Source organism: Pygocentrus nattereri, chromosome 13, assembly GCF_015220715.1.
Source record: "Pygocentrus nattereri isolate fPygNat1 chromosome 13, fPygNat1.pri, whole genome shotgun sequence".
NCBI classification, from domain to species: Eukaryota; Metazoa; Chordata; class Actinopteri; order Characiformes; family Serrasalmidae; genus Pygocentrus; species Pygocentrus nattereri.
Genome location: NC_051223.1, coordinates 34681468 through 34708264, shown reverse-complemented (window position 1 = coordinate 34708264; position 26797 = coordinate 34681468). Strand labels below are relative to the sequence as shown.

General features: G+C 41.8%; 1 protein-coding gene across 6 annotated transcripts in view; it reads left to right on the top strand.

Annotated features, from left to right (window-relative positions):
• The first annotated feature begins 1515 nt into the window (after window positions 1–1515).
• The window catches only part of pax2b (paired box 2b), a 34235-nt gene continuing 8953 nt past the window's right edge, over window positions 1516–26797 (top strand). For 2 of the 6 annotated variants that reach the window (XM_017717875.2, XM_017717876.2), the window contains exons 1-7: window positions 1516–2210; window positions 4159–4324; window positions 6511–6708; window positions 11192–11271; window positions 11886–12005; window positions 21321–21496; window positions 24515–24629. In XM_017717875.2, coding sequence (XP_017573364.1) covers window positions 2168–2210; window positions 4159–4324; window positions 6511–6708; window positions 11192–11271; window positions 11886–12005; window positions 21321–21496; window positions 24515–24629 — 898 coding nt within the window. In that variant the 5' untranslated portion in view covers window positions 1516–2167. Of the gene's footprint in view, window positions 2211–4143; window positions 4325–6510; window positions 6709–11191; window positions 11272–11885; window positions 12006–21320; window positions 21497–24514; window positions 24630–26797 lie in introns of all 6 variants that reach the window. The other 4 variants (XM_037543973.1, XM_037543974.1, XM_037543976.1 and 1 more) reach the window with 2 other exon arrangements.

Here is a 26797-nt window from a genome sequence, read left to right as displayed (position 1 = left end):
GCCCCTCCAAAATCATCCTCTAACCCAACCAGGAGGCACATCGGCACGCAGGCCTGCCCCCCTCCCAAACACCCAAACACCCGGGCCCCGAGACACGGGCGACCACCTCACCGGCCCTTCTTGCTTTGTGGGCACTAAAGTTCGCAAAGCGCGCTGATCTCGAGACGCGCTGAACAGGCCTAGGTCGTTTTTCAGTCTGCGGTGTTTTGAGGCAGACAGCGGTGTTTTGAGGCAGACAGCGGCGTTTTGAGGCAGACAGCGGTGTTTTGAGGCAGACAGCGGTGTTTTGAGGCAGACAGCGGCGTTTCATCCCGACTTATTTTTTACGCAGTCTCATTTTGAGGGTCACTAAAGCTCAGCTTAACTGGACGCAGTAAAATGACCAGATATTTGATATTTGTACCCGTTTTTCCACACTTTGCATTGTTGTTTTCTGAAGATCATTTGCATAATTTATTTATTTTCTTTGTTAGATTTTTTTTGTTGTTGCTGTTGTTGCACGAAATCTTTGCCATTTCCACTATTTATTTATTTATTTTGATATATTAAAGATTTCAAGATGTTTATTCAGTGTGTGTGTGTGTATATATATATATATATATATATATATATATATATATATATATATTACAAATTATTAACAATTATATATAAACAAAATAATAATACTTAAATATATAAATATATATATATATATGTATATAATTTTTTTTTAATAGGTCTTCATTAAAACAGGCCTGTATCCGGTTGTTGGAGGATAACAGGAGAATAGACCAGTTTGCAGGTATCGGGCTGGGGAGGGGGAGGGGGAGGGGTAGGTGGAGGGGGAGGGGAGGAGGGGGGGGGGGGTTATCAGGCCCTTTATATCCGCAGCGCTCGTGGCATCATCCTTCAAATTCTTCATCACTGGAATAATCAACTCACTGAAAAGAGGCGGAAACACGTCAGACATTAGCGGAATCAGCAGCTCCTGTCAGCCGCAGCCGCGGCGGATTCACCCAGCGCTGATTACTGACATCAGGCCGAACCCGCCGGGAAGTTTTTAACCTTTTCCCTCTTTTCTTTTCTTTCTTTCCTGGCGGCTGGGTGCAAACTGCACAGCGCCATCTACAGCGGGCTCGCGCGCCACCGGCCAGGAGAAGAAAGGAAGAAATCAAAGCGAGAGGGAGAAATAAAAGCGGGAAAGAACGCGTGACGGGCAGAGACGCGGGTTCCATCAGTGATACAGTACAATTACAACAGCGTCGATAACAGCGGCTGACGTCACTGAGCACACACCGCTTAGTAAACACACCAGGTACAAACACAGCGATGACTTCACACGCCCGCGTGCTTTAGAGGAGGCGCGCGAGGCTGAAAGCCGAAGGTAGAAATAATCACGCAGAAAAAAAGAAAAAGAAAAAAAAGATAAAGACCACCTGAACTTCTCGGCTTTGCCTTCTCGCTGGATTCCTCGTAAACTCCGTCGCCCCCCCCCCCTCCTCCTCCCCCCTCCCCCTTTGGAGTGACAGGCGGAGGGCCCTCCTCGCTGCAGCTGCTCCTCTTTACGCTGGCGAATCACACACCCGCTGGAGTCTCCTGCCTTTTGTCCCACAGCTCATCCATATAAGCAAAGCAAGGAAGCCGCAGCTCCGTACACACACCTACACCCACAGCCCAGGCCCGGGGCTGCTCTCCGGCCAGCCCGCGCGCAGCGCCTCTCCAAACGGCAACGGGGAACGTCCACCTGCGCCTCCTCCACGCACCGGCCGCTGACCGCGGCTACCGACCAAGGCCACCGGGGATTTAGGACACACCGATGGCACGAGCGACCGGCATTTTTTAATACAAGCATTTTTTTATTTATAAACATTGACGACCACCAGCTCCGGTCATGGTCGACACCTGAGCGAGCGCAGGGTCGACTGCAGGCTTTTGTTGTTGTTTTGTTTGTTTGTTGTCTTTTCCTCCCACGTGAGGGAACTCGCTGAAGTTTGCCCGCGGTGTCCGGTCGGAGCTCGGAGGGAGCCGCGCTCTGCCGCCGCCACTTCGCTCTCGTTTCTCTGCTACTATTATTATTATTATTATTATTATTATTATTGTTGTCATTATTTTTCTCCGTAATTATCCACACAAAGAAAGCGAGACGGCGGCTTCAGCTGATTACCTGTCCCTGCTCTGCTGCCCCATGGACATCCACTGCAAAGCAGACCCCTTCTCCGCCATGCACAGTGAGTCCTCAACCCGAACCAGCACCACCCACTCACACCTCCACACATCCACAGCAGAGCCACGGCGCGCCGGAACGGGCCTGCGTGCGGCAGCGGCAGCACCACTCCGCACTAAACACAGAGACGAGCTCCGGCTCAGCCGAACGGCGCGGTAACGACTCCTGTTACTTCACTCCCACGTCTCGAGGATTTCTAAAACAGAGAGAAACGAGCGACACCGCATTCATATTAAATTAAATATTATATTATATTACTATAGAAATACATGCTCGTTCATTCTGGTCTAATTTAAATAGGGATGTGTAACATCGGCGTTTTCCAAAATAATAATAATAATAATAATAATATCAATAATAAAAATATGTTGCACATTTTTACCGTTAAAGATTCCATAAAAGCACAAAAGAGCAACGTGTTATAGAAATGTGTGAACAGTGTGGAAATATGAAATATTATTTCAATCTGTGAGTTAAAATAACCTTCGGTTCCCCAGCGCTTTACACAGACCAACCGACGTAGGATTATATATTTACATCTTATATTTCAGGAGCGAACTGTCTTCAGTGATGTGCAGCGTGAGCGACTGGAAGTCTGAACGGGCTCTAATTACGAACTGAGCCTAAAATAATCGGGCTAATCAGGAGGAGCGCCGGCTGGTCAGGGAGGAGAGGAGAACACGGCTGGAGAGCGCGCCATCATGTCACGAAGGGAATCCGATTTTCGGGAAGTCTTGGAAAGCAAATAAATAAACAAACCAATAAATAAATAAACAAATAAATAAACGGTGTTCATTATTTTTATTTATTTATTTGTTTGTTTATTTTACCACAATCAGGGCGGACCAGACCGTTATCGCATGACCCAATAACAGCTGGGCCCATTTTCATTTTTAATAGTCTTGAAAATAAGATCTGGCTTCTAGAAATAAATCAATAAATAAACAACAACAACAATATAATAATAATAATAATAATAATAATAATAATAGCAATGATCTGTGCTCAGGTAGTTGCCAAAAACAGGCGGGAAAATAAAATCAAAATTGGACTTTAATTTAAAGTTGACTTGACAAAAGTGGGAAAAAAATATTTTAGTACAAAAATATGATATATATGATATTCTAGCGTCTTTATTCAAAACACACACACACACACACACACACACACACACACACACACACACACACACACACACACACACACACCGTTTAATGACCACTTTCAACTTTCTACACTGCTTAAAAAAATAAACACGTTTATATAATAAAATAATAATGAATTTGAGGGAGAAAAAAAAGTAAAGCAAAAAAACCTACAATAATATTGAAATGACTGAAGCCATAGAGAGTTCACTGTGCTCAGATTAAGGCCTTGAATTGAAAAGAAAACAGTAAATCCTTAATAATAATAATAATAATAATAATAATAATAATAATAATAATAATAATAATAATAATAATAATAATGAGAATCAATGCAATAATAGTGAAATTAAACCGCGGTGTTCTGAACGGTTTAAATCGCGATTGAAGCGTCCGATACATCAGTAAACCTGTTTTAGTGTTACAGGTTTGTTTCCACGCTGACAGCGAGCCACCCTTCTCTTTTTCCGCGTGCAGCCCTTGTTCGGGAGTAGGGCACGTGGTGCTCAATTCATTCATGTAATTATTAATGTAATATTTTCTCTGGTATATTTACCTGGACGCCTCTTGTTTATGGCATAAGACAGTGCAGCCTCATGTTCTACCAGGCTTCACTGCTCTTGTCTGTCCTATAGCGCTCATGGACGTGAAGCGGCCTGTGATGGTCCACTTTCTGCTATCATCTGCTGATAGACTCTGAAGTTGGGTTTCCCTGCTCTGCGGTGGTCTCTCCTGTAGGGCACGGCGCAGTCAACCAGCTTGTGTAATGTTATTTTTTTTCCTCTACTGCTGTTGTGTCCCCTGTAGGGCAAGGCGGAGTGAACCAGCTAGGTGGGGTGTTCGTGAACGGCAGACCGCTACCTGACGTCGTGCGCCAGAGGATAGTAGAGCTGGCCCACCAGGGGGTCAGACCCTGTGACATATCGCGACAACTGCGGGTCAGCCACGGCTGCGTGAGCAAGATCCTGGGCAGGTGAGAGAGAGAGAGAGAGAGAGAGAGAGAGAGAGAGAGAGTGAGAGAGAGAGTGAGTGAGAGAGAGAGAGAGCGAGAGAGAGAGAGAGAGAGAGAGAGAGAGTTGTGCTAGTGCATCTCTATACTTGCAATAAGAAGAGTAAGTTTAATTAAACCATCAAACAAGCCACGAGAAGGTTTGTAAAATGCGTTAAAACCTGCGTTCAGCGCGTCATTAAGAACGCCGGTCCTACAGTCACCAGCAGAATCAGCTGTAACGCCGGTGTAACTGAAGCTGACTGGGCCTGAAATACTGCACGTCTTTCAGCCGTTGACGCGGTTTACTAATTGTGCAAATTGTGCGTTTACGTGCATGATTTTGGACCCTGGGCCAGGATGTGGGCAGAGGAAAACGGACCTTTAATAATATTAATATTAATAATAATTCACTTGCTTCTTGCTGCGCTCACGGTATAAAAGCTTACAGAAGAGGCCATTTTCGCTTCAATTTAAATGGCTTTAATAAATAAATAAATAAATAAATAAACAAACAATCTTTATGACATAACACTGAGCCTATTTGGTACCATTCTCCTCAGACTGAAGATGTTCTAAAAGACAAGCCAAGCCCGGCAAAACGAGCAGAGCTGACTCATAACTGTACTGTCTGACTCATAACCATATACTGTCTGATTTATAACCATACTGCCTGATTTATAAATGTATGGTCTGATTTATAACTGTACTGACATATAACTGTACTGTCTGACTCATAACCGTGCTGTCTGACTCATAACCATATACTGTCTGATTTATAACCATACTACCTGATTTATAAATGTATGGTCTGATTTATAACTGTACTGACTTATTACTGTACTGTCTGACTCATAACTGTACTGTCTGACTCATAACCGTGCTGTCTGACTCATAACTGTACTGTCTGATTTATAACCATAGGACCGGTTTTATAAATGTATGGTCTGATTTATAACTGTACTGACTTATAACTGTACTGTCTGACTCATAACCGTGCTGTCTGATTTATAACCATAGGACCGGTTTTATAAATGTATGGTCTGATTTATAACTGTACTGTCTGACTCATAACCGTGCTGTCTGACTCATAACCGTATTCTGTCTGATTTATAACCATACTACCTGATTTATAAATGTATGGTCTGATTTATAACTGTACTGACTTATAACTGTACTGTCTGACTAATAACCATACTGTCTGATTTATAACCATACTGTCTGATTTATAACCGTACTGTCTGACTCATAACCATGTTGTCTGACTCATAACCGTCCTGTCTGACTCATAACCATACTGTTTGATTTATAACTGCATTGTCTGACTCATAACCTACTCTCTGACTCATAACCGTGTTGTCTGACTCATAACTGTACTTTCTGACTCATAACCATACTGTCTGACTTATAAATGTATGGTCTGATTTATAACCATACTGTCTGACTCATAACCGTACTGTCTGACTCATAACCGTACTGTCTGATTTATAACCCTACTGTCTGACTCATAACTGTACTGTCTGATTTATAACCCTACTGTCTGACTCATAATCGTACTGTCTGATTTATAACCCTACTGTCTGACTCATAACCCTACTGTCTGACTTGTAAATGTATGGTCCGATTTATAACCCTACTGTCTGACTCATAATCGTACTGTCTGATTTATAACCCTACTGTCTGACTCATAATCGTACTGTCTGATTTATAACCCTACTGTCTGACTCATAACCGTACTGTCTGATTTATAACCCTACTGTCTGACTCATAACCGTACTGTCTGACTCATAACCATACTGTCTGACTTGTAAATGTATGGTCCGATTTATAACCGTACTGTCTGATTTATAACCCTACTGTCTGACTCATAACCGTACTGTCTGATTTATAACCGTGCTGTCTGATTTATAACCGTACTGTCTGATTTATAACCCTACTGTCTGACTCATAACCGTACTGTCTGATTTATAACCCTACTGTCTGACTCATAACCGTACTGTCTGATTTATAACCCTACTGTCTGACTCATAACCGTACTATCTGATTTATAACCCTACTGTCTGATTTATAACCGTGCTGTCTGATTTATAACCCTACTGTCTGACTCATAACCGTACTGTCTGATTTATAAATGTGTTGTAATGTGCTTGTTGTGTGCACCGTGGCTGTAGGTACTATGAGACGGGCAGTATAAAGCCTGGAGTAATCGGAGGCTCCAAGCCAAAGGTCGCTACACCCAAAGTGGTGGATAAGATCGCGGACTATAAGAGACAGAACCCCACCATGTTCGCCTGGGAGATCCGGGACAGGCTGCTGGCGGAGGGCATCTGCGACAACGACACCGTCCCCAGCGTCTCCTCCATAAACAGGTAGGAAACACGGCGAGACTCAGCGCTGAACGCGGAGACGCGCAGAATCAGAGAGGCCTGTGACCGCGGAGTCGCATCTCAGCCTCGCCGTGCAGGACACGCACCCAGCGAGGAAGAGGAGTAATAAAAAGATGAAGTCGGTGAATAAATGAGCAAACAGAACAGAAAGAAAGGCAGAAGGTGGTGGGGGGTGGGGGGGGGGGGGGGGTGGGTAACATGTGGGGGTAACAGTGGTTTAACAGGCTGTTGTTTGGTTCTCTGTATTAAACGCCTCGTTTTGCTGCGATCGGACTCTGAGCGTCGTTCATGTGTTGGCGTGAAGCGGCTCGCGCCTCCGCGCTGCCAGAAGACCCCCACCGGGGCAACAGAGCGCGCGACAGAGCGATTGTTCCTCACGAGCCTGATGGGAGATATATAAAATGAAATAAAGACTATTTATTTACTTAACCGTCCAAACAGACAGACAACCAGCCAGACAGACAGCCAGCCAGCCAGCCAGCCAAACAGACAGATATGCAAATGAATAAAAAAATAAACGGCACGATAACAAACAGACAAAATGAGAAAACAATCAATCAATAAATAAATAAATAAATAAATAAATAACGCCCTGCGTCAGTAATCCTCAACTAACAAATAAGGGGCAGTAGTTGTTCGCAGGGGACGATGCACTGTCCCTGTTTAGCAGCGCAGGCTGGTCAGATACAAGCGAGTCTACCACAAACTACTCAACCAATAATTCAGCACCCAACACTGATCAGTCTAGAACTAAAAGTCCAGCGACTGGGCCGAGGCTCTGCATGCGGAGGTGGTCACTGATGAGGAGCAAAAACGTGGTGGTGTAGACGCAGTAAAAGATGGAGAGAGAGGAGGGGAAGGCGCACTCTTCCATAAAGCCAGCCACTGCGTTACATTTTAATGAGGCCACGCCGAAGAATAGAGCAGTCTAGCACAAGAACAGAGAAAAGCACGAAAAAAGCCTTCATTTCATGCCCCGTGGTCGCCCAAGAAGACCCATCTGAGCAGCTTTTCACACAAATGTATGAGAAATTCTACATGTAGGCCACATTAATATAATTAAAGGCGGCTCCTTAAACCTTGATGAATTTTGATTGAATTTGAGCTGGTTATTTAGAAGTGAGGGACTAAGTCTTTGATTAGGAGTAAAAATGAAAATGTGACTGTAAGGTAATGTGATTGTGCAGCTGTAACCGAGCTGTGATTAACTCCATTATTCTTCAGAAGGCAGAGAGAGAGGGGGAGCTTCCTAACTGATGAAACACAGAGCTCATTCCAATTCTGTGTCTATATTTTTAATAATAATAAGAAAACTTGGTTGGTTCATTCATGCATGGAGGTAGAGAGAGAGAGACAGAGAGAGAGAGAGAAAGCAAAAAACAAACAAAAAAAGAAAGAAAGGGACATACCATGTTTCTTTCTTTTCTGCTTGTACCATTAAAAGCATCAGCTATATATATATATATATATATATATATATGTGTGTGTGTGTGTGTGTGTGTATGTATATATACATACACACACACATATATACACACATATATATATATATATATATATATATATATATATATATATACATATGTATTATATGTCTATATATGTATCCATCTATTAGTGCTGTTGGAAGAAAACCTTATATTTCCATTTTTGGCATTTTCAGTTTTTGACATAATGTGAAAGTGCCTGTTGCCCTTTACATGGTGTGTAAATTACATGATGAATGGACTGAAACAAACAGCCCAGAACGACTTGGTAAAAATTCTGGTTCCACTGACTTACATTAAACGTAAAGTAGGTTTTTTCCTTCTCCTGTAAAGTTGCCATTTTGGAGATACGAGGTTTTCTTTCGACAGCAGCGATTCACATATAGCTTCACATATTGCACTGCACTGAATCCAGTTAAACATGCCTAATTATATTTTTTTTTACAAAGAAACATGCAGCTGGTGAGGGTTCCTTAAGCACTGACGACATCCACGATGCTCAGAAAAGCATATTGTGCTATGATTTATCACAATGATGATAACTTCAACTTAAGTTTTACATCATTCGTTTATATTACGCATCTTTCACAAAGAAGGACACTGCAGCCGCTGTGCCTGTTTCACTGGCGTGTGGGTTCAGAAAGCCGAGCTTGTTCCTGCTGATAGTGAGAGGACGTTTTAGCTTTAAGCACTTTTCTTTGGCATGCATTATTAACTCTTGCTGAGGTCCTGTTGCACTGAGGTGTCTGCTCCTCTAGCAGCCACACACAGCACTGACCACAAGACATCCAAACAAACCTCAACGGCACTCAATATTATTGATTCACATGTAAGGCAATTTTAATATTTCTTCAGGGGATTTTCAGCTGTGGCTGTGTCATTAATTCATTCTCTCAAATTACTTCTTCAATAACAGCAACACGGATCCTGTACAAAGCTGCTGGATTTACACAGCCCACTGCAGTCAGGGGGTCAAATTACTCTCGTGGAGAAAAAGAGAGAGGAGGAAAAAGAGAACAAGAAGCTAGGAATAAATATTGATACGTGATCACTGCTGAAGCGATGGCCCAAGGCCCAAATTTTAGCTACAACTGTACAAATTTCATCCAATGTCAATATGAGCCCAGCCATCATTTTAATGGGTACACTCTTGACTTTTGAATAAGACGACCGCAACACAAATATTACAAGGCAGCCGCCAAAATAAATTAGAAAAGGTTTTTGTGATCAATATTATCTATGGGCTAGGAAATGAAAAATACTTAAGCATGTAAATGGTCTGGAGGGCTATAGGTAAACATCTGCAAAACAAGAGCAAACAACGAGTCTCATTCACCAACCGTTCATACGAAGACATGTCTTCTTAAAACCCACTTAAGCAGTTTTTATGACGATTCTGACATTCACTACTGTTTTCTTATGTGGGATTTGTTCCTAGGTGAGAACAGAATCTACGTACACTCAAGAGCACAAAGGTGTGAACAACTCCGCAGTTTAAGAGCACGTCACGAATCTGACAGGCTTTTTCTTAGGACCTTTCACAAGAACAAATTTAAGGAGAAAACTTAGGAAGACGTTTGATGAATGAGGCCCGCTGTCTGTATAATCCTACAGTGCAATTAGTTTTCTTACTACATGCGTAATAATAATATATTTATATTAATAATAAGCAGTCTTACATGGTTCTTGGCTGGGATGTTCAGAACAGTTCAGAACCTTTACGATTATATGGGAGCTCTTTAAAGTCCACACAACCAAATGCGCAAAGTTTAAAGAACCTTTTATGGCATCGCTCCAAAGTTTTTTGGCAGTGTACACTATCGGGAAAAAAAGGCCATTTTTTGTTTACGAAGGTATAAACAGTGAAAATGTACCTTAAAACATTCAACAATGATTTTAAGGTCAAATTGTGTGTTAAATTAGTTTTAACATTCAGTTTCCTAGGAAAAAGGTGGACAGTTGAGCCTTTTATACCATTTTATAAACATTTTATAGAACAAATGTATGTAACCAAAAAAAAAAAAAAACTGCTATAGAACAATTGTTTCCTAACTAAAGGCATTAAAGACCCCAGTCACATGAAGAGTACCACCCCAGGGACAGTTGAGTGCCTTTTTCCCCCCTAATACAGACAGTGTGTGGCGTAGTTCAAATACTGGCCAAAGGAAAAAAAGAAATAAAAAAAAAGATTTTTTACCAATAGAAATGCGGCAAAATGACTTAAAATAAATAAAGTAATAAATAAAAGAATATTTTATTTATGCGGATACGACATGCAACAACCTCATTTCTGAGCCCATTTTTGCATATTTGAGTTACAACAGACACAGTGTCTCTGATGATGAATGAAGCGTAAGTTTACAAACGAGCGTGACGGCCTCCTCTCTCCCCAAAGTGCCTCTCGGATTAAAGGAATCAGATGCTGGTGTAAGCTTGTGCAAGAGCACTGAGGAACTATTGCTTTCCTGTCACATGTAATTTATAGCCTTCTATTTGCATCCGTTTGCCCATGTGGCTAATCCAGAACTTTTTATTCCTGAGTTTGGATCAATAAAACCTCATCCACACCAGCTCTGAGGTTTTCCTGGAGAAAGAGAGGGTGTAGAGAGAGGGGGTGTTTGTATGTGTGTGTGTATGAGAGAGAGAGAGAGAGAGAGAGAGAGATGATTAGTGCAGGGCAGGTAAGGATAGTGAAGTCGATCATTGAGGTGAATTGATGTGATTTCATGCTTTGTTTGCAAGATCACCCAAAGCCAAAGTGCAGCTCGAGCTTTTCTCAACCTCTCGCTTTAAAAGGTACATCGACTCCATTTCTAGCTTGGCCAAAAACTGCACACGCCTTTGCGGATGCCTGCTCCATCAGACTGCCTCTGCTACCTAGAGAGCCTCCCGACAGCCTGAAAGAAGCTGATAATGTGCAGTTACCAGAGAGGAGCGTTCAGACTGCATGTCTAACCCGTGCTGTCTTCACTCCGCAGGATCATTCGGACTAAAGTTCAGCAGCAGTACCACCCTTCACCTGACGGAACATCCCTCTCGACGCCAGGACACACTATAGGTGAGCTCGGATTGCTATAGTTTTGTATACTGGTTCTAGACTTAATATGACCCTCAAAATAAAGTTCTACTTTGGAGATGAGGTGTCATCTGTGTCCTGTAAACTCTCTCTGTCATCTGACTGTATCAGATTTGGATTAGAGCTTGCGTGACATCTTGGTCACCTCTTTTTCCTCGCTTTTTATTTCAGCTTTATTTTTAAACTGCATTTGAGAAGAAAGAAATGGTCCAGAATTACTTGGAACAAATCACGTTAATTCACGTAAATGAAGTTTCTTATAAAGTCGACATTTTGAAGAGGCTAACTCTAACCCTAACCCTAACCCTATTAATAAAAGAATTTACCAGCTTGATTCAAATACAATATTAGACCTTAGAACCACAGTTACACAAGAGCAATGAAGATTTTTGTCATTGAGTCAATAAAAGCTCAGTTTGCATAGATTATAAAACTGAAACTCTGCTGATGTTAAACTGACAGATGCAACCAGTTGAGGCTCAGTATGAAGAAAAGGTAATAGAGCACTGTTGAGTTGAGTGGACATGCCTAAATCTACAGGTCCTTTTCAGGCATTTAAATGTCCCTCAGTTTATCCCTCTCCCCTCCCTCTACAGTGCCCAGTACGGCATCCCCTCCAGTCTCAAGTGGATCCGGCGATCCTGTAGGCTCCTACTCCATCAACGGCATCCTGGGCATCCCTCGCTCCAACGGAGAGAAGAGGAAAAGAGATGACGGTAAGCATGCGGGGTTCCTCTTTTCTAAAACTGGCTGCTTTAGATATAACTGCGAGTCTTTGTCCCTGATTTCCTTTTTCATTTTCCCAGTTATTCAAGACTTATTTGTAGGGATTCTGACCTGACGCTGAAAGAGTTGCTCGCAGTCTGACCTTTAGTGAGAGCTGTTGTACTGTGTAAGGAACTGAGGTGTGAAGACGGTTTTTTCCTATTCTACTGTTAAATTACGCAAAGACCCCAGTGACATGATGAGTCTATGATCCTGTTTTCTAATAACAAAGTAAAAGGAAATGGAATTAGTGCAGTCACACGTTCTGTGCTGCACCTTAAGACTGTTAGCCCATGCTGATTTATTATTGGCATTAATTCCAATTCTAAATCACGTGAGCCCAGTGTTCCCACTCCGTCTGTGTTTCCATTGGTCTAAAAGTATGAGGAAAGGTGACGTAATCCAGTGTTTTGGTTGTGACGCCGTGACCTGGTGTCCCTATGGTTAATCTACTCTGCTGTGATTAAGAGCGCTTCAGTAATTACGTGTCAGACTGATGCAGCCAACTAGCTAACTCAGTGAAACAAGACAGTAGAGGCGGTCTCAGGAAGACGTTCAGCACAAGGGTCCCCTCATTTCCTCCTGTCCTTCTGTATTTTACAGGACATATACACACTTGAAGCACTTCTTCTGTATCCTATTAAAGGGTACCCTTTTAAGGGGTGATATAACCCTCTCTGTGCAGAGGCATTGCAAGAATCTGGAGCAGGATTAGACCCCTTGGAATGGATGAAAATCACCCCAGATGATAATGATATATAAGCCTAATGACTAATTTGAGCACTGCAGAAGTAACTGTGGTTTGCATTTGACCATGGTGCACCCACAACTGCATTCTTTCACACAAACGGTTTGACAAGCTGTGCAGAATGTTAGAAACAAATCCCATTCAGTGAGAAATGATCCATCAGAGTAATGAATGCGCTCGTAATGTTGCATTTTCCAGTTAAAATGCTACATTACAAGCATATTGATGACAACTATAGGGAATTTACCACCATGTTATTGTTCATAACAAAAGTTCAATAATCCAATTAAACAACATTCAAATATACAAAAATACTATTATTCTAAAAGTGTGCCATTTACATATACATGCAATATTGTTATGCATACTAATATATATATATATATATATATATATATATATATATATATATATATATAAGCATACTGTAGATGTCATGAAATTTTTATATATTTATTATTATATTTATTAACTCTTCCGATATTTTTTAGGGCTTGACAGCCTCTTTCCACCATTCATTTTAGTTTAGATGCTCATATTTATGTGCTTAGTCTTGAAAACTCATCTTGTTCAAATAGCAGAATTGAATAATGCTGAATTAATTTCATTTGCATTGATTTCTCAGACGTTTTAGTGATTGTTTCAACTGACCCCTCAGTCACCACCTATGTGGTAAATGGTAACATTTGCCTTTCCAGGACATAACAGGAAACAAAAGCTTGCATAAAATTATAAAATATATTATTCTTGCTCAAATACTGTAAAAAATGATTTAGCAAAAAGCTAGATGTGTTAGATTGTGCCTGACTTCCCCCTGAAAGCTTGTGCAGCCTCACAATAATCCTATGACGGAAAACAATTGTGAGTGGACAGAAGCTCGAACTCTTTCTTTCTATGAAGTCACCATTTATGCAACGTTCAAATGGTGCAATGTGGAAGTGACATTCTGATGTTTGGCTGGTAAGGGGGTAAATGTACAGGGGGTAAATGGCTTACTGTATGTAGCCCATAGCTGCTAAATCACCTCACAGAAAAGGACAGCACTCAGTGTGAAGCTGATACATACAACAAATGCATTTAGTAGGCATATGGTACAAAGCTCTGCGTAAGGGGGTCATTCGCCTGCTTAGAGAATCAGTCACCATGGGTTACTTCCATTTGTTCTGTCTCAGTTGGGCACGGCAAGGGCACAGCACCACATTATAGCTGAACCAAGAAAATGATGGGAGCTCGGAGACTGAAGATTCGTGTGTGTGTGTGTGTGTGTGGTCTGCGCTCTCCAAGATGACTGACTGTTTCAGGGGTTTTCCTCCCTCTGAAATGACCCTCCTGATGGGAGGCTATTTTCGTGATTTAAGTGTCGGAACTGGGGAGATGCAGGGATGGAGGGAAAGAGAGATGGGATGGGAGCATAGAGAAAGAGAGGACAGAAGGTCCAGGGGGTTTTATGCACTCTTACATCAATGGATGTGACACAACCTACATACACATATATCATGCATAAAGTAAGTTCAGGGAAATAAATGAGGCGTGTTTTTTCTTTGTCAGGTGAATATCTGGTCACGCAAATACAAATAAAGCCATTCAATCACTCACTCAAACACATACACGGTCTCTAAACAGACTGAACAGGTACTACTGTCCTGCATTACTACATTACTCAGCATTGTTTTTAGAAAAGCTATAAAAGTGATCAGTGTTTTACTGGAATAAAGGTTGTTTTGATTACTTGATTTTAAAAACTTGAATAAAAAATGAATCAGCTTAGTTATCACTTTGCAACTTGAATGATAAAAGGGGAAGGTTATCATAAACCCATGTTGAGTAGTCTGAAGATTCTCCACAAGGGGGAGCTAGCAGGAACTCACAAAAACACACATGTTTATAGTTACACATTTCAAGGACATGGCATAAAATGAAAAGTTGTGGTTATAAGTTGCTTGTGTGTGCTTATTCGATTCATCGTTAAAATGATCAATAAATCATTCAATAACTAATAAACACACTAGTGACAGCCCTAATTTGAATACAGATATACTTGTCCATGTCAAGCTTTGTCCATGCCATGAGCAGAGAGCATGCAAATTTCTGTTTTCTGCAATTTATGAAAGCCTCTTTTGGATTCTTTCATGAATGATTCGTTCTGACCACAGGAATTAGTTAGATGTTGTAGCCTAGATAAATGCATTTGCAACTGTTTGATAGCATTTGACCTGTTTCTGACCACAAAGCAGACCCAGGCTGCGCTTTATTGCCTATATATGCAAGCAGAGCCAAACACAGCTAAAGCAGAGCAGACTGTATATCAACAATGTGCAGCGCTGCGAATGCTATTTACAGAAGGCTTGTGCTTAAGGGTTGAGTATATAAGCAATTCAGAAGAAAAACGATCATATTTATTTGATAAGAACATCCTTTTACAACCTTGCACTATGCATAACAATGAGAGCTCAGATACACAGTTATGTACTTATACATGTATGCATATTTTTCATAATTCAACACATATTTCTAAGAGCGATTATGTACACTAATGCACTGTGACCAGCGAGTCCTGCTGTCAGAAACAGGTTGTTCTTTAAAGAAACCAGTAACAACTTCTGCACCTCAATTAAGGTCAGTTCAAGACATGGTTACACTGGTGGGCCTTTTTAGGACCATTTAAGAAAGATGATGTGTTTTCTGCTCACTTATTACAGCACTAATGATTTAAATGTGTCTTTCTACTTAGGTAAAGTGCTTTAATTTTCTCCTCACTCCTCACATTATGCATGCTAACAAGTACTTGTGGTGTGTTTTGAACTCTGTACATGGGTCATAGCCCTGCAATATTTAAGGGACATATGTTTAAAAAAAACTTTGAATGCTGAAATTCGTTGTGCGCCTGGAGGGAAACTGCATTAGGATCAGCATTCTTGCACAGCGATGCTGCACACACACAAACTTGATGTATAGTCAGAGTTGTCATTGCCTATATAACTATAGGAGAACATCAGCAGAACAAGTAGAGAACTCAGCACACAAGTAAGGGCCTTTTCAAAGTGGAAGGAAGGGAAAAAACTGTGAGCAGTACTCAGAGAAAACCCCGGCGAGGGTTAAGAGCTGCCGTGTCAGCGACACCATAATAGATGGTCTTAGCAGTGGCGGGGGTTTGTTTTCAGGTTGCGCTGTGGCCACACGCCAGCTAGGGCCATCAGCTGCTACTGCTGCAGCCCCCCTACAGCATGGCTGGATCAGCAGCAGGGTCCGATACTGCTCCCCTTACACATGGAGCAGGAGATAATGCACCGTGACACGCGTTATGTACACCACAGCTCCACCAGGGACAGCCACAGGGACACAGGTGTCACCTCGGCTATTAATCTGCCACCACCACTGTATTACTGCAAATTAAAACCACTGAGATAGAGTCAGAGAGAGAGAGAGAGAGAGATTGGTGGTGTCTCGGCACCCATGACTGTCCGAGCAGCGAGGTGGAAGTGACATTTAAGGGAATTTGCAATTCCGCCGAGAAAAGCAATTACCTCACAAATTAACATCTACCATCCATACTGCACCCCCACCAACTCCCCATAACCCCTCCACCAGCACCTCATATCAGAGCTATTACTTTAGCCCTGTCTCATACGCTCGGGCTATTAAGGAGATGAAAGATCACACCGGTCACCCTCATGCACGGCCCAGCGCTGGACCGCAGACTCAAATGCTGCTCAAGTGCTCTACTGTTCTGATACTGGCTCGACATAAACTCAGCAAGCATAAGGTCAAGGTTGGATTCACTACTGCTATGTCAAGTTCGTTCAAAGAGAGAGGAGCAACAAATCATCTGGATTCATTGGCTGAACCACATGAAGGCAATCAATTGATATTCATAATGATATCATTTTCTCATTTGTAAGAATTTCAAAGCTCCTCCAGTTCATCAACAAATACATAAAAATGCTACCAACAAAAGGACAGACATGCAATACATGAATCCACTTTAGGGAGCTTTAAATGAAACAATGAACAAGCCATGTAGCTTGTACATCAGGTACACGTGCTTTTTCCAACCAGCTATGATGTAAAGGACCTTTCACTAGGAATTCAATTGAAACCATTCAGTTGAAAAGTTCATATGGAAGGGGCATATATCAACAATAGAAAACACAAAATATAAACAATATTATTAACAAGTGGACAGTTCGTAGAGTAGATAATCAATCAGGTAATGCTTATACAAATAAAGGTAGTGAAATTAGCTGTAAGGCTACCTGCTTCTCTAAGCGCTGCTGCACACTGACAGACTTTTTTTTGGCATAGCTCAGTGTGCACACAGTGCATTTTCACTTATGCAGTTTCTCCCTGTAACTTGTAATGACATGCAATATGACTGGTGTGGAAGATAAGAGAAAACTCAAGTAGAGGGGACATGTCCAAATCACCCACCCCTAAATTTGCACCAATGTCAGAAACTACATAAATACGTATATTTTAAGGACGCACAATAAAATGGCTTTGGACAGATGTTTAGATTTGACCAATATTTCAACAATGATATTTCATGATGACATGTATGTAAAGAATATAGGATGTTCGCATTGGCCAAAAATTTCACTATCTGTGCACCCCAAATATTTTATTTACCAACAAATTGACGTCATTTGAGGCAACTATGTTGCTCTTCCACCCCTGACTTTGCACCAATGTATGGACCCGTTTTTGGCATTTGTTTTTCAGCCTACGTGCCATATAAACTAACTAAATGAGAACCCAGCAGTGCTTGGTTGGGTATGTGTAGGCCTACAAAGTGTCCACAGATGATCTGCTAAGACTGCTTTGACTATACAGCACTTGAACCGACATTTTGAGACTTTTTGGTTTTACCGTGATGCTATGAGACCAAATCAAAGCCTCCCACTGTGTTGAAGACACCTCTTTGGCATTCCTATCACTCTCAATCCTTTTCCACTCAATTCTGCCGCATTCTTCCTATCACAATCTTTTGCCCCATTCTATTATCATCTCTCTTCCTCTTTACCCTCCTGTCTCTCTCAGGGGGGTCATGACCTGTGGGTGTGCATGCCGCAGTGTTTCAGAGCCACTCCTGCGCTCTGATAGAGTGGCCTCCCTCGTTACCTCAGCTCTAATGCCGCTCCACGTCAAAACGAATCCACTCCTCACAGTGGCAGATCAATACGGCAGCAGCAGGGCAGGGGAGCGAGTGGCTGGGGGCCGGCGACTCAAAGCCCACAGCCATTCTGGCTCCAGGTGAAGCCTATTACATAAGCACTGATGGGCGAAACGCCGGCTCCATCGCTGACAGGTGTGAAGGTGTGCTGTTGTCTTGATCACATTTTGAGCACCGCTTCAGCAAGAGACATGATTACTCTAGAAAAGCAATAAGAGATCCAGTGTAAAAATAGGAGGGGGGGGGGGGCATTCAGAAAGAACGTATTGCTCTTCATTCACAGGTTATGATGTACTCAACAGGGCTGGTGTTATCAAGTTGCACTTAGGTGTATAAAAGCAACTGTTTGGGGAAAATCCTAATTTACAGAATCTTTTCCCTCATCTTAAACGCGGCCTATTAGCCAAAACATGCCTGATGTCTAAACTTTGGCTTTGCACTTCAGCTATGAGCTAATAACTAAGGTGAGATCACCAATTAGCACTGCACACTTGCTTCAAACAGCTTCAAGAGGGTTGTTTCTACTGCTTTAAGCTATGCAGCACAATTTTATACAATTCTATATTGTTTATAGATAAAAGCAAGCCGTACAATGTATGAAACTGCATGAATAAGTATATTTTAGGGATGCACAATAATATCAGACATTTACTTCAATACAATATTGGCTTGGACAGATGTTTAGATGGGATATTTCAACAATGATATTTGATGATGTATTTATTGTACTTGAAAGGAGAAAATTGCTTAGGATTTGATTACTGAGCTAAATCTCCTCTATAATGAAATAGTATATTTGTCTGTAAAACCAATGCAGGAGGACCTAATCTCAGTTTCAGCTTTTTATTTCTAAACGTTTGCGTATCAGTATTTGCAGACATGTAATTAAAGAATATGGTATATTCGCATTGGCCAAAAATTTCAGTATGAGTGCATCCCATATATTTTGAATTATTTACCAACAAATTGACGTCTTTCGAGGCAATTGTGTCATGATTTAGGTATTAAACTTGCTCAGAAATGACTGCTGAGGTATTAGCTTCCATTACATTTTACCCACCCTTGCCAAATAGTTCTAGTGCCAAACGAAGCAAAACCTGGACACCAAACGTCTTGGCGAATCTGTTATATTTGGAGTAATGGGGGGGAAACGACTAGCCGGACTACAGGACTGAGCATTCTTAAACAGCAGCCGTGATCGTGTACAGCTTCATTGCTGGATGTAGGAAGCTGTTCTGCAAGACATTTGATAGCCGCAGTCAAAATGCCAAAGCCACATTAGGCTGAGCAGTAATAGGCTTGTGTGAGTTTGTGCGTGTGTGGTTTATCTTGCGTGTGGGAAGTTTGTGTCACTGGTGTGAATGACAAATGCAATTGTATTGATCAGGTTTGTGGCCCAGGCCCTGTAATGGAGGGTAATTAATGACTCCATTTGCCCCAGCACAGAGCGTTCCAACTGCCTTTAGGACCCACGGGGCCTGTCTGCTGAGAACGCCTGCTCAAAAATACACTGCTCTAAATATTTGTGTGTTTGGGGGCTGAGGTGGGGGAAGAAAAAAAAAAAAAACATCTGACTACAAAAGACCCTCCAGGTAAAAGCCATAAGCTATATATAATAATGTCTTCCCAGTCAGGAGAGTTTACAATCTGGACACAGCAGCAAGAAAAGAATCCAGGCAATCATATTTAAATTGCTTTAAGCCATTTGTGACTCCAGTGTCTTCCCACTGTGCTACGAGATCAGGTCACAGATTTGTTCAGGGAGCATAATTTGATGTACACACACACACAGTAGAGGTTTGAGATATTGTGCGTATGATGGACCAGGCGCTCCTGCCTGGGGTTGTGCGATGAGGAGAAGGTCAGGGAGAGGAGCAGAGAGGCAATAACGTGTCGAAATGGAGCCGGCAGACAGACATGATTGATCAATTGAATTCAGCGGCAGAAAAAAAGAGCTGGATTAAGCTCAGCATTATAGGCACGATGAGCCAGGCCATGATGTTCATCTCTGCTTCATTTCAAACTCCATCCCCCCACCCACACTCATACACTCAGCCTCCACATGCTCGTGCTGGCTCTCTCTCTCTCTCTCTCTCTCTCTCTCTCTCTCTCTCTCTCTCGTGGCTGGGCAATCGATAGGGCTCTTGCATATCATACATCATCTGTGCTCGTGAGCCACTGAGAGAACATAATCTGCTGCAAATTTAGACTGGCAGCTCCGTAAGGTAGCTATGACTCATGCCAATGCCAGTGTGTGCGTGTCTATGTGTGCGTGTATGCACGTGTGTGTGAGTTCAGCTCTACACCAAGCTGCCACTGTTCTTTTGAAGAAGGCAGCAAAAGACCTCTTTCTTCTCTAAGAGAGATGCTAATCAGGTCAGAGGCTATGCAGAGGAATGGCTGCGTTTGCAAATTGTTGTTTAGCCACTGAAGTGACCGAACAATGCCAGTTTCATTTGACCTGCATCAGCTCCACCTCTACCACCACTGAATAGGGCTGTTAAGGCTGGTGAAAAAAAGGCATGTTTACAAACTGCATCCATCCCACCCACACATCGTCTTAGGGCCTGTCGCTGGAAGAAAACCTTGGTCATACTTTACCTAAAGACCAGCACTGATAAAGCTACACGACACCTACATGAGCCTTTCGTGTTAACCAACGTTAAGCTATGTAGATCTTTATACATTTTTATTCCAACAAACGTTAGATGTGATGATACTTGCTGAGATAAAACAAAAACTGGGAAAAAAAAAATGCAATATTCACTCATATAGCACTTTTTACAACAAGTGTTGTCACAGATCACAAAAAATCCAGGTCCTAGCTTCAGATAAGCAAGTGAATGGTGACAGAAGCAAGAGAAAACAGCCCAAGAAACCTTCAGAGGAACCTATCCTGTCCAAAACAATAACACTTACACCCACAAACACATAAATATATATTCTGTCGTCAGACCACATAAACCACTGAGTCCTGTCAGACGACTATGAGAGTATGAGAAACAGATCAGATGGCAAATGAACAGTCTTGTATAAATAGTGGCGAGCATAAATGCTTCTAGTTCAGGCCTGAAGGTCACCAGCAAACTACGGTATGTGGACAGTTTGTAGTTTTCCAATGCAACCTCAGCTGTCATGTATTTTCTGCAGAATCAGAAACATCTGACAGATTTTACTACTTTCTCTTTATCTCATTCTCTTCCAGTGCTTCAAATGTTCAAGGTATTAAACCTGTGGTTGTTTCTACGATGTCGGTTTCTCTAGCTAAATGTCAGGAGAAGTTTGATGAGAGGTTTGTTTTTCTTGCATTAACTAGTATTATTCTATTCTCTCGTTCTCTCTCTGTAGACGGCTCAGAAGGTTCAGGTCAGAACAGTGACTCGCAGGGCAGCGTGGAGAGCCTGAGGAAACACCTTCGAGCTGACGCCTTCACCCAACAACAGCTGGAGGCCCTGGACCGAGTGTTCGAGCGACCAGCCTACCCTGACGTCTTCCCCACCTCAGAGCACATCAAGCCTGAACAGGTGAGAGGCCTTATCCATTACTGGTCCTCTTTGTACACTGATGGAAAAGACCAAAGACAGTAATAATAATAATAAATAGCACGGCACAACCAAGATTAAATAAGGGGCCAGATACTGGTTGAATATGGATTCACAAGATTCTGGTGTAATGTTGATTAATGAAAACAATGAAATCACTCATATTAAGGTAGTATCATACATGGATAGTGTACCTGTGGTGTGTACTTTCCATATCATCATGTATTACAGGCCAGACCCTGTGGATATACCGGATGTCTGTTTAAAGATGATTAATGCTAAGAAAAGTGAAATCACTCCTATCAGGAGGATTAGGACTTTGATCAAGACCACATGCAATTCCTAGCCAATCTATAGCCGTCATGCATAGACATGGTTTTGCTTTCTCGCATGCATCACTGAACATTTCTGGCACCCAATAAGCTGATAGGAAGAGGAGGGTTAAACTGTGCTAATGAGCTTTAAACTGCCTAGAAGAGAAAAGGACAGGGGCTGGGGGGGCAGTTGTTAATTATCGACTGTCATTCTGAAGGTGCATGGACAACATTGTGTGGATCTCCAAGCAAAAACTCCCCAGACTTATTTATTAGAATAAACAAATAAATGAACGATACAAAAAAAATCCAAGCTCACTGTAATCGAGATGAAGGAGAAAGCCGCCTATGTGTTTCTTTTCCGTTCATTTGTCATGAATTATTCAGCTTCGTAGTGCCATTTCATTGATATACAACTCTTGAAACCCTACAAACAGCCAAAAAACAAAGAAAAGGCATTAAATAAACACATCTGGATGAGTGCAGTTTCAGGTCAACAATAAATAAAATTAACAAGATAAACATAAACATCATTTGATTGCCCTTCTGAACGTATATGAATGTATCCCTGACCCCGCATTCAATATTATGTTTAAAACACTATGAGGAAAACGTAAAAATGATCAATCTTGTGGTGCTACTATACTAGCATGACACCCTTTGTGTACAATTTTTCCCCATAAGGCTCACTCTACAGTGCTGGCTTTATTACAATGGATAACCTTTATTTACTTTCAACAGACTATTAAACAATAAGCGACTATTAATTTTCCCTTGAAAGCAGAAGTCTGAGCCATAAAGGGAATGACCTAATTGAGTTCATTTTAATTTGGGGGCGATCGCGTGGCATTACTTCAGCGATTAATCAGGCCGACAGCACTCACCTCCAGAAGAAGGCCTAATTTGCAGCTAATTACAAAACTGATTTTCACTGCAAGATCAATACCAAAACGAATTGGAAATGACTCGCTATCACAAAGAGCGTCAAAGAGGGTGTTAAACGTGTGTGGTGGTGGTGGTGGTGGGGGGGGGGGGGGGGGGTTACTCAAGGAAAAGAGGGGAGGGACAAAAGGATGAAAAATTGGCCATAAAATGTTCCAGAAAAATCAGCTTTAATTTGTAGCAATATTAATCAGACCACTTTCTTATTGGTAGCCCCCCCCCCCCACCTCCCTTTTGTTTTCTCCTCTGGTGTATGTAAATGCAGTGATATTAGTTAGGTGCCTGGGTTCTGTCGGGGGCATTAAAAAGCCATTTTGGAGACGCTAAGCACGATGGCCTCTCCCCTCCCTCACTTCTGCCGGCCATGTGCTCATCCTTTTCATATCTTTCTCTTCCCTTCGTCCGCGGCATCTGCATTAGAATACCGCTGTTCTGCACCGGGGCCTCTTAGGAAAAGAGAGAAACATCGGCCGGGGCATCAGCGAACAGTTGTAGCAGACAATTAGAGTTTATCTGTGATAGAGACAGACATGGCTGGGGTCAGGGGCCTCCCCTGCGACACAAACGGAGCTCAGGGCAAACATTATCAACACACAGACGCCGGAAGTCTCATTTTATTAAATAACAAAAGGAGGGTGAAAAAAAAAAAGAGCTCACATCTGTTGATACGGTCTGAAGAGCCCGTTTGCAAAAGGAGGCCACTGTCATGCTGAGAGCGTTCAGGAAAACACAAGCAAGAAGAAACAGTTAGACCAAGAACTGGCTCTAATACAGGTGCCCTAAAATGACTCGACGTTGTATGTAAACTGCACAGCGTAAACAGTAAACAGGTAGACTAGACAAAAGCTGTTTGTCACATTGAAAGTATATTTTAGTGATTTTCAACCTAAGTTCTGCCTAAGATCTGCCACATCTGTATCAATTATCATGGACAACAAATCTGATGTACTTTTAGAAAAAGAATTGAATTTCGGTAAACTACAAACTCATAATAGAAGCCTCTGGACAGTCCGGAAGGAGCCTGAGAAACCTCCACTCACCCCACTTTGTTGGTACTACCACAAAATATTCCCTCTCCAAAGAATTCTGGGAAAGAATCATTAAGATTCTTAGTTAATTCAAAGCTTTATTTATTTACTTGAAGAAGATTCATTCTTCATTTCAGAGGAATGTTCTACAGTGTTCTTCAACGTCTTTCGTTTTTCGGCATGAATTTGATGGAAGTCAGCAAGTGCCCAGTCCAGCCGGCAGGGAACGTTTCCATAACTTTGGCTAATAACAATCTTTTAAGACAACCTTTTAATATCATGTCCAAAGAACGTTTCAAATAATGTATAATATGAACTAAGACAATGTTTTAACTGCAACATTCGGAGGATGTTTTAGGACAAGAGATTATGTCACATGATGATATTTTTAGGGGAAAAAAAATCCAGCTGAAAACATTAATAGAACATGTTTATAATATTATTAGATTAATATTCTAAAGATTTTAGAATATTAATGGTTTTAGAACAAAAAATATTAAAACTGTATTTGGAGTCAACGGGTTCTCTTTTTTGGTCAGGTGCAGACAGAAATCAGGTTGAAAATGCAGGTGTATTCCTTGAAGGCCTTATGCCATAAAACATCCTATATAAACGTGATTTGAAGTTGTTTAAGAACACACACTCCACTCTCCCACTCTACTATAACGGAGTAATATACCTAGAGTTAAGCCTTACTCTTTTGTCTGTGTTTCCAGGCTAGTGAGTACGCCCTCCCTGCACTGAACGCAGGACTCGACGAGGTCAAGCCGAGCCTGTCGTCCAGCAGCTCGTCGGACCTGGGCCCCAGCGTGTCACAAAACTACCCTGTAGGTAAGATCACCTGAACTCTCTCACTAACCACGTAACACACCACACATTGAGCTCAGGGAATGCAAAATCTCATCATCATGCACAGCCAATTACTTGCATTGCTCAAGTATTAATTAAAATACAAAAATCAAGATTTTATTAAATCAGGTTCTCTGAGCTGAAATGTTGGTGGAATACTGCTCAACTTATTCATGTAGTGTTTCTGTTCCTTCACTGACAATCCCCCCTGACTTCCACTGCTATGACGATCTGTAAGCAAGTCTTTAGTCGGATGCTGAGCTCCTCAGCTACAAATGGCCATGAAATAAACAGAATACAAAATCAAATTTTTATTACAGCATGTTCTCTGTGCTGAAACGGTGGTGGAATATTGCTCAACTGACTGTTGAACATAATGCAGTGTTGCTATTCCTCATTGACTTCCATTCTTAGACCGACTCTTACAGCCTCTAACTACATTACTAAGCTACATGGCTATCAAAATAAACTAACTCGATCGTAGGACACTGAAAGCGTTATATGAAGGAACTTGAATCAGCTTTTAATAGCTCTCCAGTAGCTTGGCAGTGTCCATGGATGTGGACCATAACAAGCGCATCATTAGCTGAAACATGCTGAGAACGGCAGGGATTCATTTCTGCTGAGGAGAAAGAGACAGAAAGCAGTAATGACTGGCTGGATAAATGAAACTTTGCTCCTCTGTTGCGGCTGTTTGAGAAGGACAAGACAATGTTGACGCTCATCCTAAGCGGAGAAAATGGGCCTTTTTTGAACGACAGCTATTTTTGGAAGGCCTTTGAGAGTTCGCGCTCATTCATATGATCAAAGTTAAATAGGTTGTGTGGGCATCTTTGACTGTGTACACAGCGTGTGTGTCTTTATTTCCCCCATGGTGACTGCTAACACTAATAAGCTGTGTGTATGTTGTAATCAGGTGTACGGTTTGTGCCTGAGCTAATGGCAGTGCCACCGTTTACACTCGAGTGATAAACAGCAGACAGAGACTCAAGCCAAGCAGAGGCGGCTAAATGATCTCCCGCGTTTAGGCCCGGATCCAATTTCCAAATGAATAGTTCCTTTACGAGGGAAAGGAGCGCAGATTATACTCATCCTTAAAATGTTTTCCAGCGGCAATTAAAATGGCCACAGTTATTGATCATGTTGATTTTAGGCGGAGGGAAATTTGCATAATCTATTAAAAATGCATGATTCATGAAGCGGCGGGTGCCAGAAGAGCCGGGGATTGTTGGCGAAGTGTGAATACTTTCCAGATAGAAATCTTTTGTGTCCCCTGCTCATCGTATTAAGCCTCTACACTACCTTTGCAAAGGCATCGGAACAAACGAGAGAGGGATTTAAACTTATTCATCAAATTCAGAGCCAAAAAGTCAACCCCAGCCAACTATTCGACCCCCACACTGCCAATTTACTTATTGAATAGCTCCTTATGAACTATTTCAACCAATCCCAACAAGGGTTGATGGGATATATGCCTTATATGATGAATTCCTTCAATAGAATAGGCTTCTGGCTCTAATGCAGGCCTCCACAGAAGTGCTTTGCTAGAAAGCTGAAGCATTGAAACTGAGAATAATTCACTACTGATTCATTATATGGGCTAAAAAAAAAAAAAAGGGATGAAACCTTATATTCCACATTCAACCAAGATGAACTCATACAGATGACACGGTTCAGTGCTACTGTAAAACATGCGCTTAAAGGAAAATTCATCTCTCGGCAGCTCCAGTCATTACTTACAGAGGAAAAAACTAGTCATTAGTAAGTGGGGGAGAAAAAAAAAACCCAAAAAAACCCCAAAAGATCTTTCTAAGCACTGCATAGAAACATTTCCGATTATAAATTTAACACACGCTGAGGGCCGGTCAGAACAGTTCACTCACTTCCAGCTCCCAGCACCTCCTCTCCTAACAAAGCACCTGTCTTTGTCCTCACCCGGGGGCGCCCACGCTCTCAGGCTCAAAAATTAATGCTTATTTCGTCTTCACAAAAGCAAACTAACCTTTGAGCACACATTTGATAATGAACGACTTTCACCACGCAGCCAGGGAATTAAGGCAATTTGGCTTTCCAAACATCCTTTGCTTAGTCGTAATTAATTAGGGTGCGGGGGCTTTTGGCTGGTGATAAATTGCTCCAACCTGAGTTTA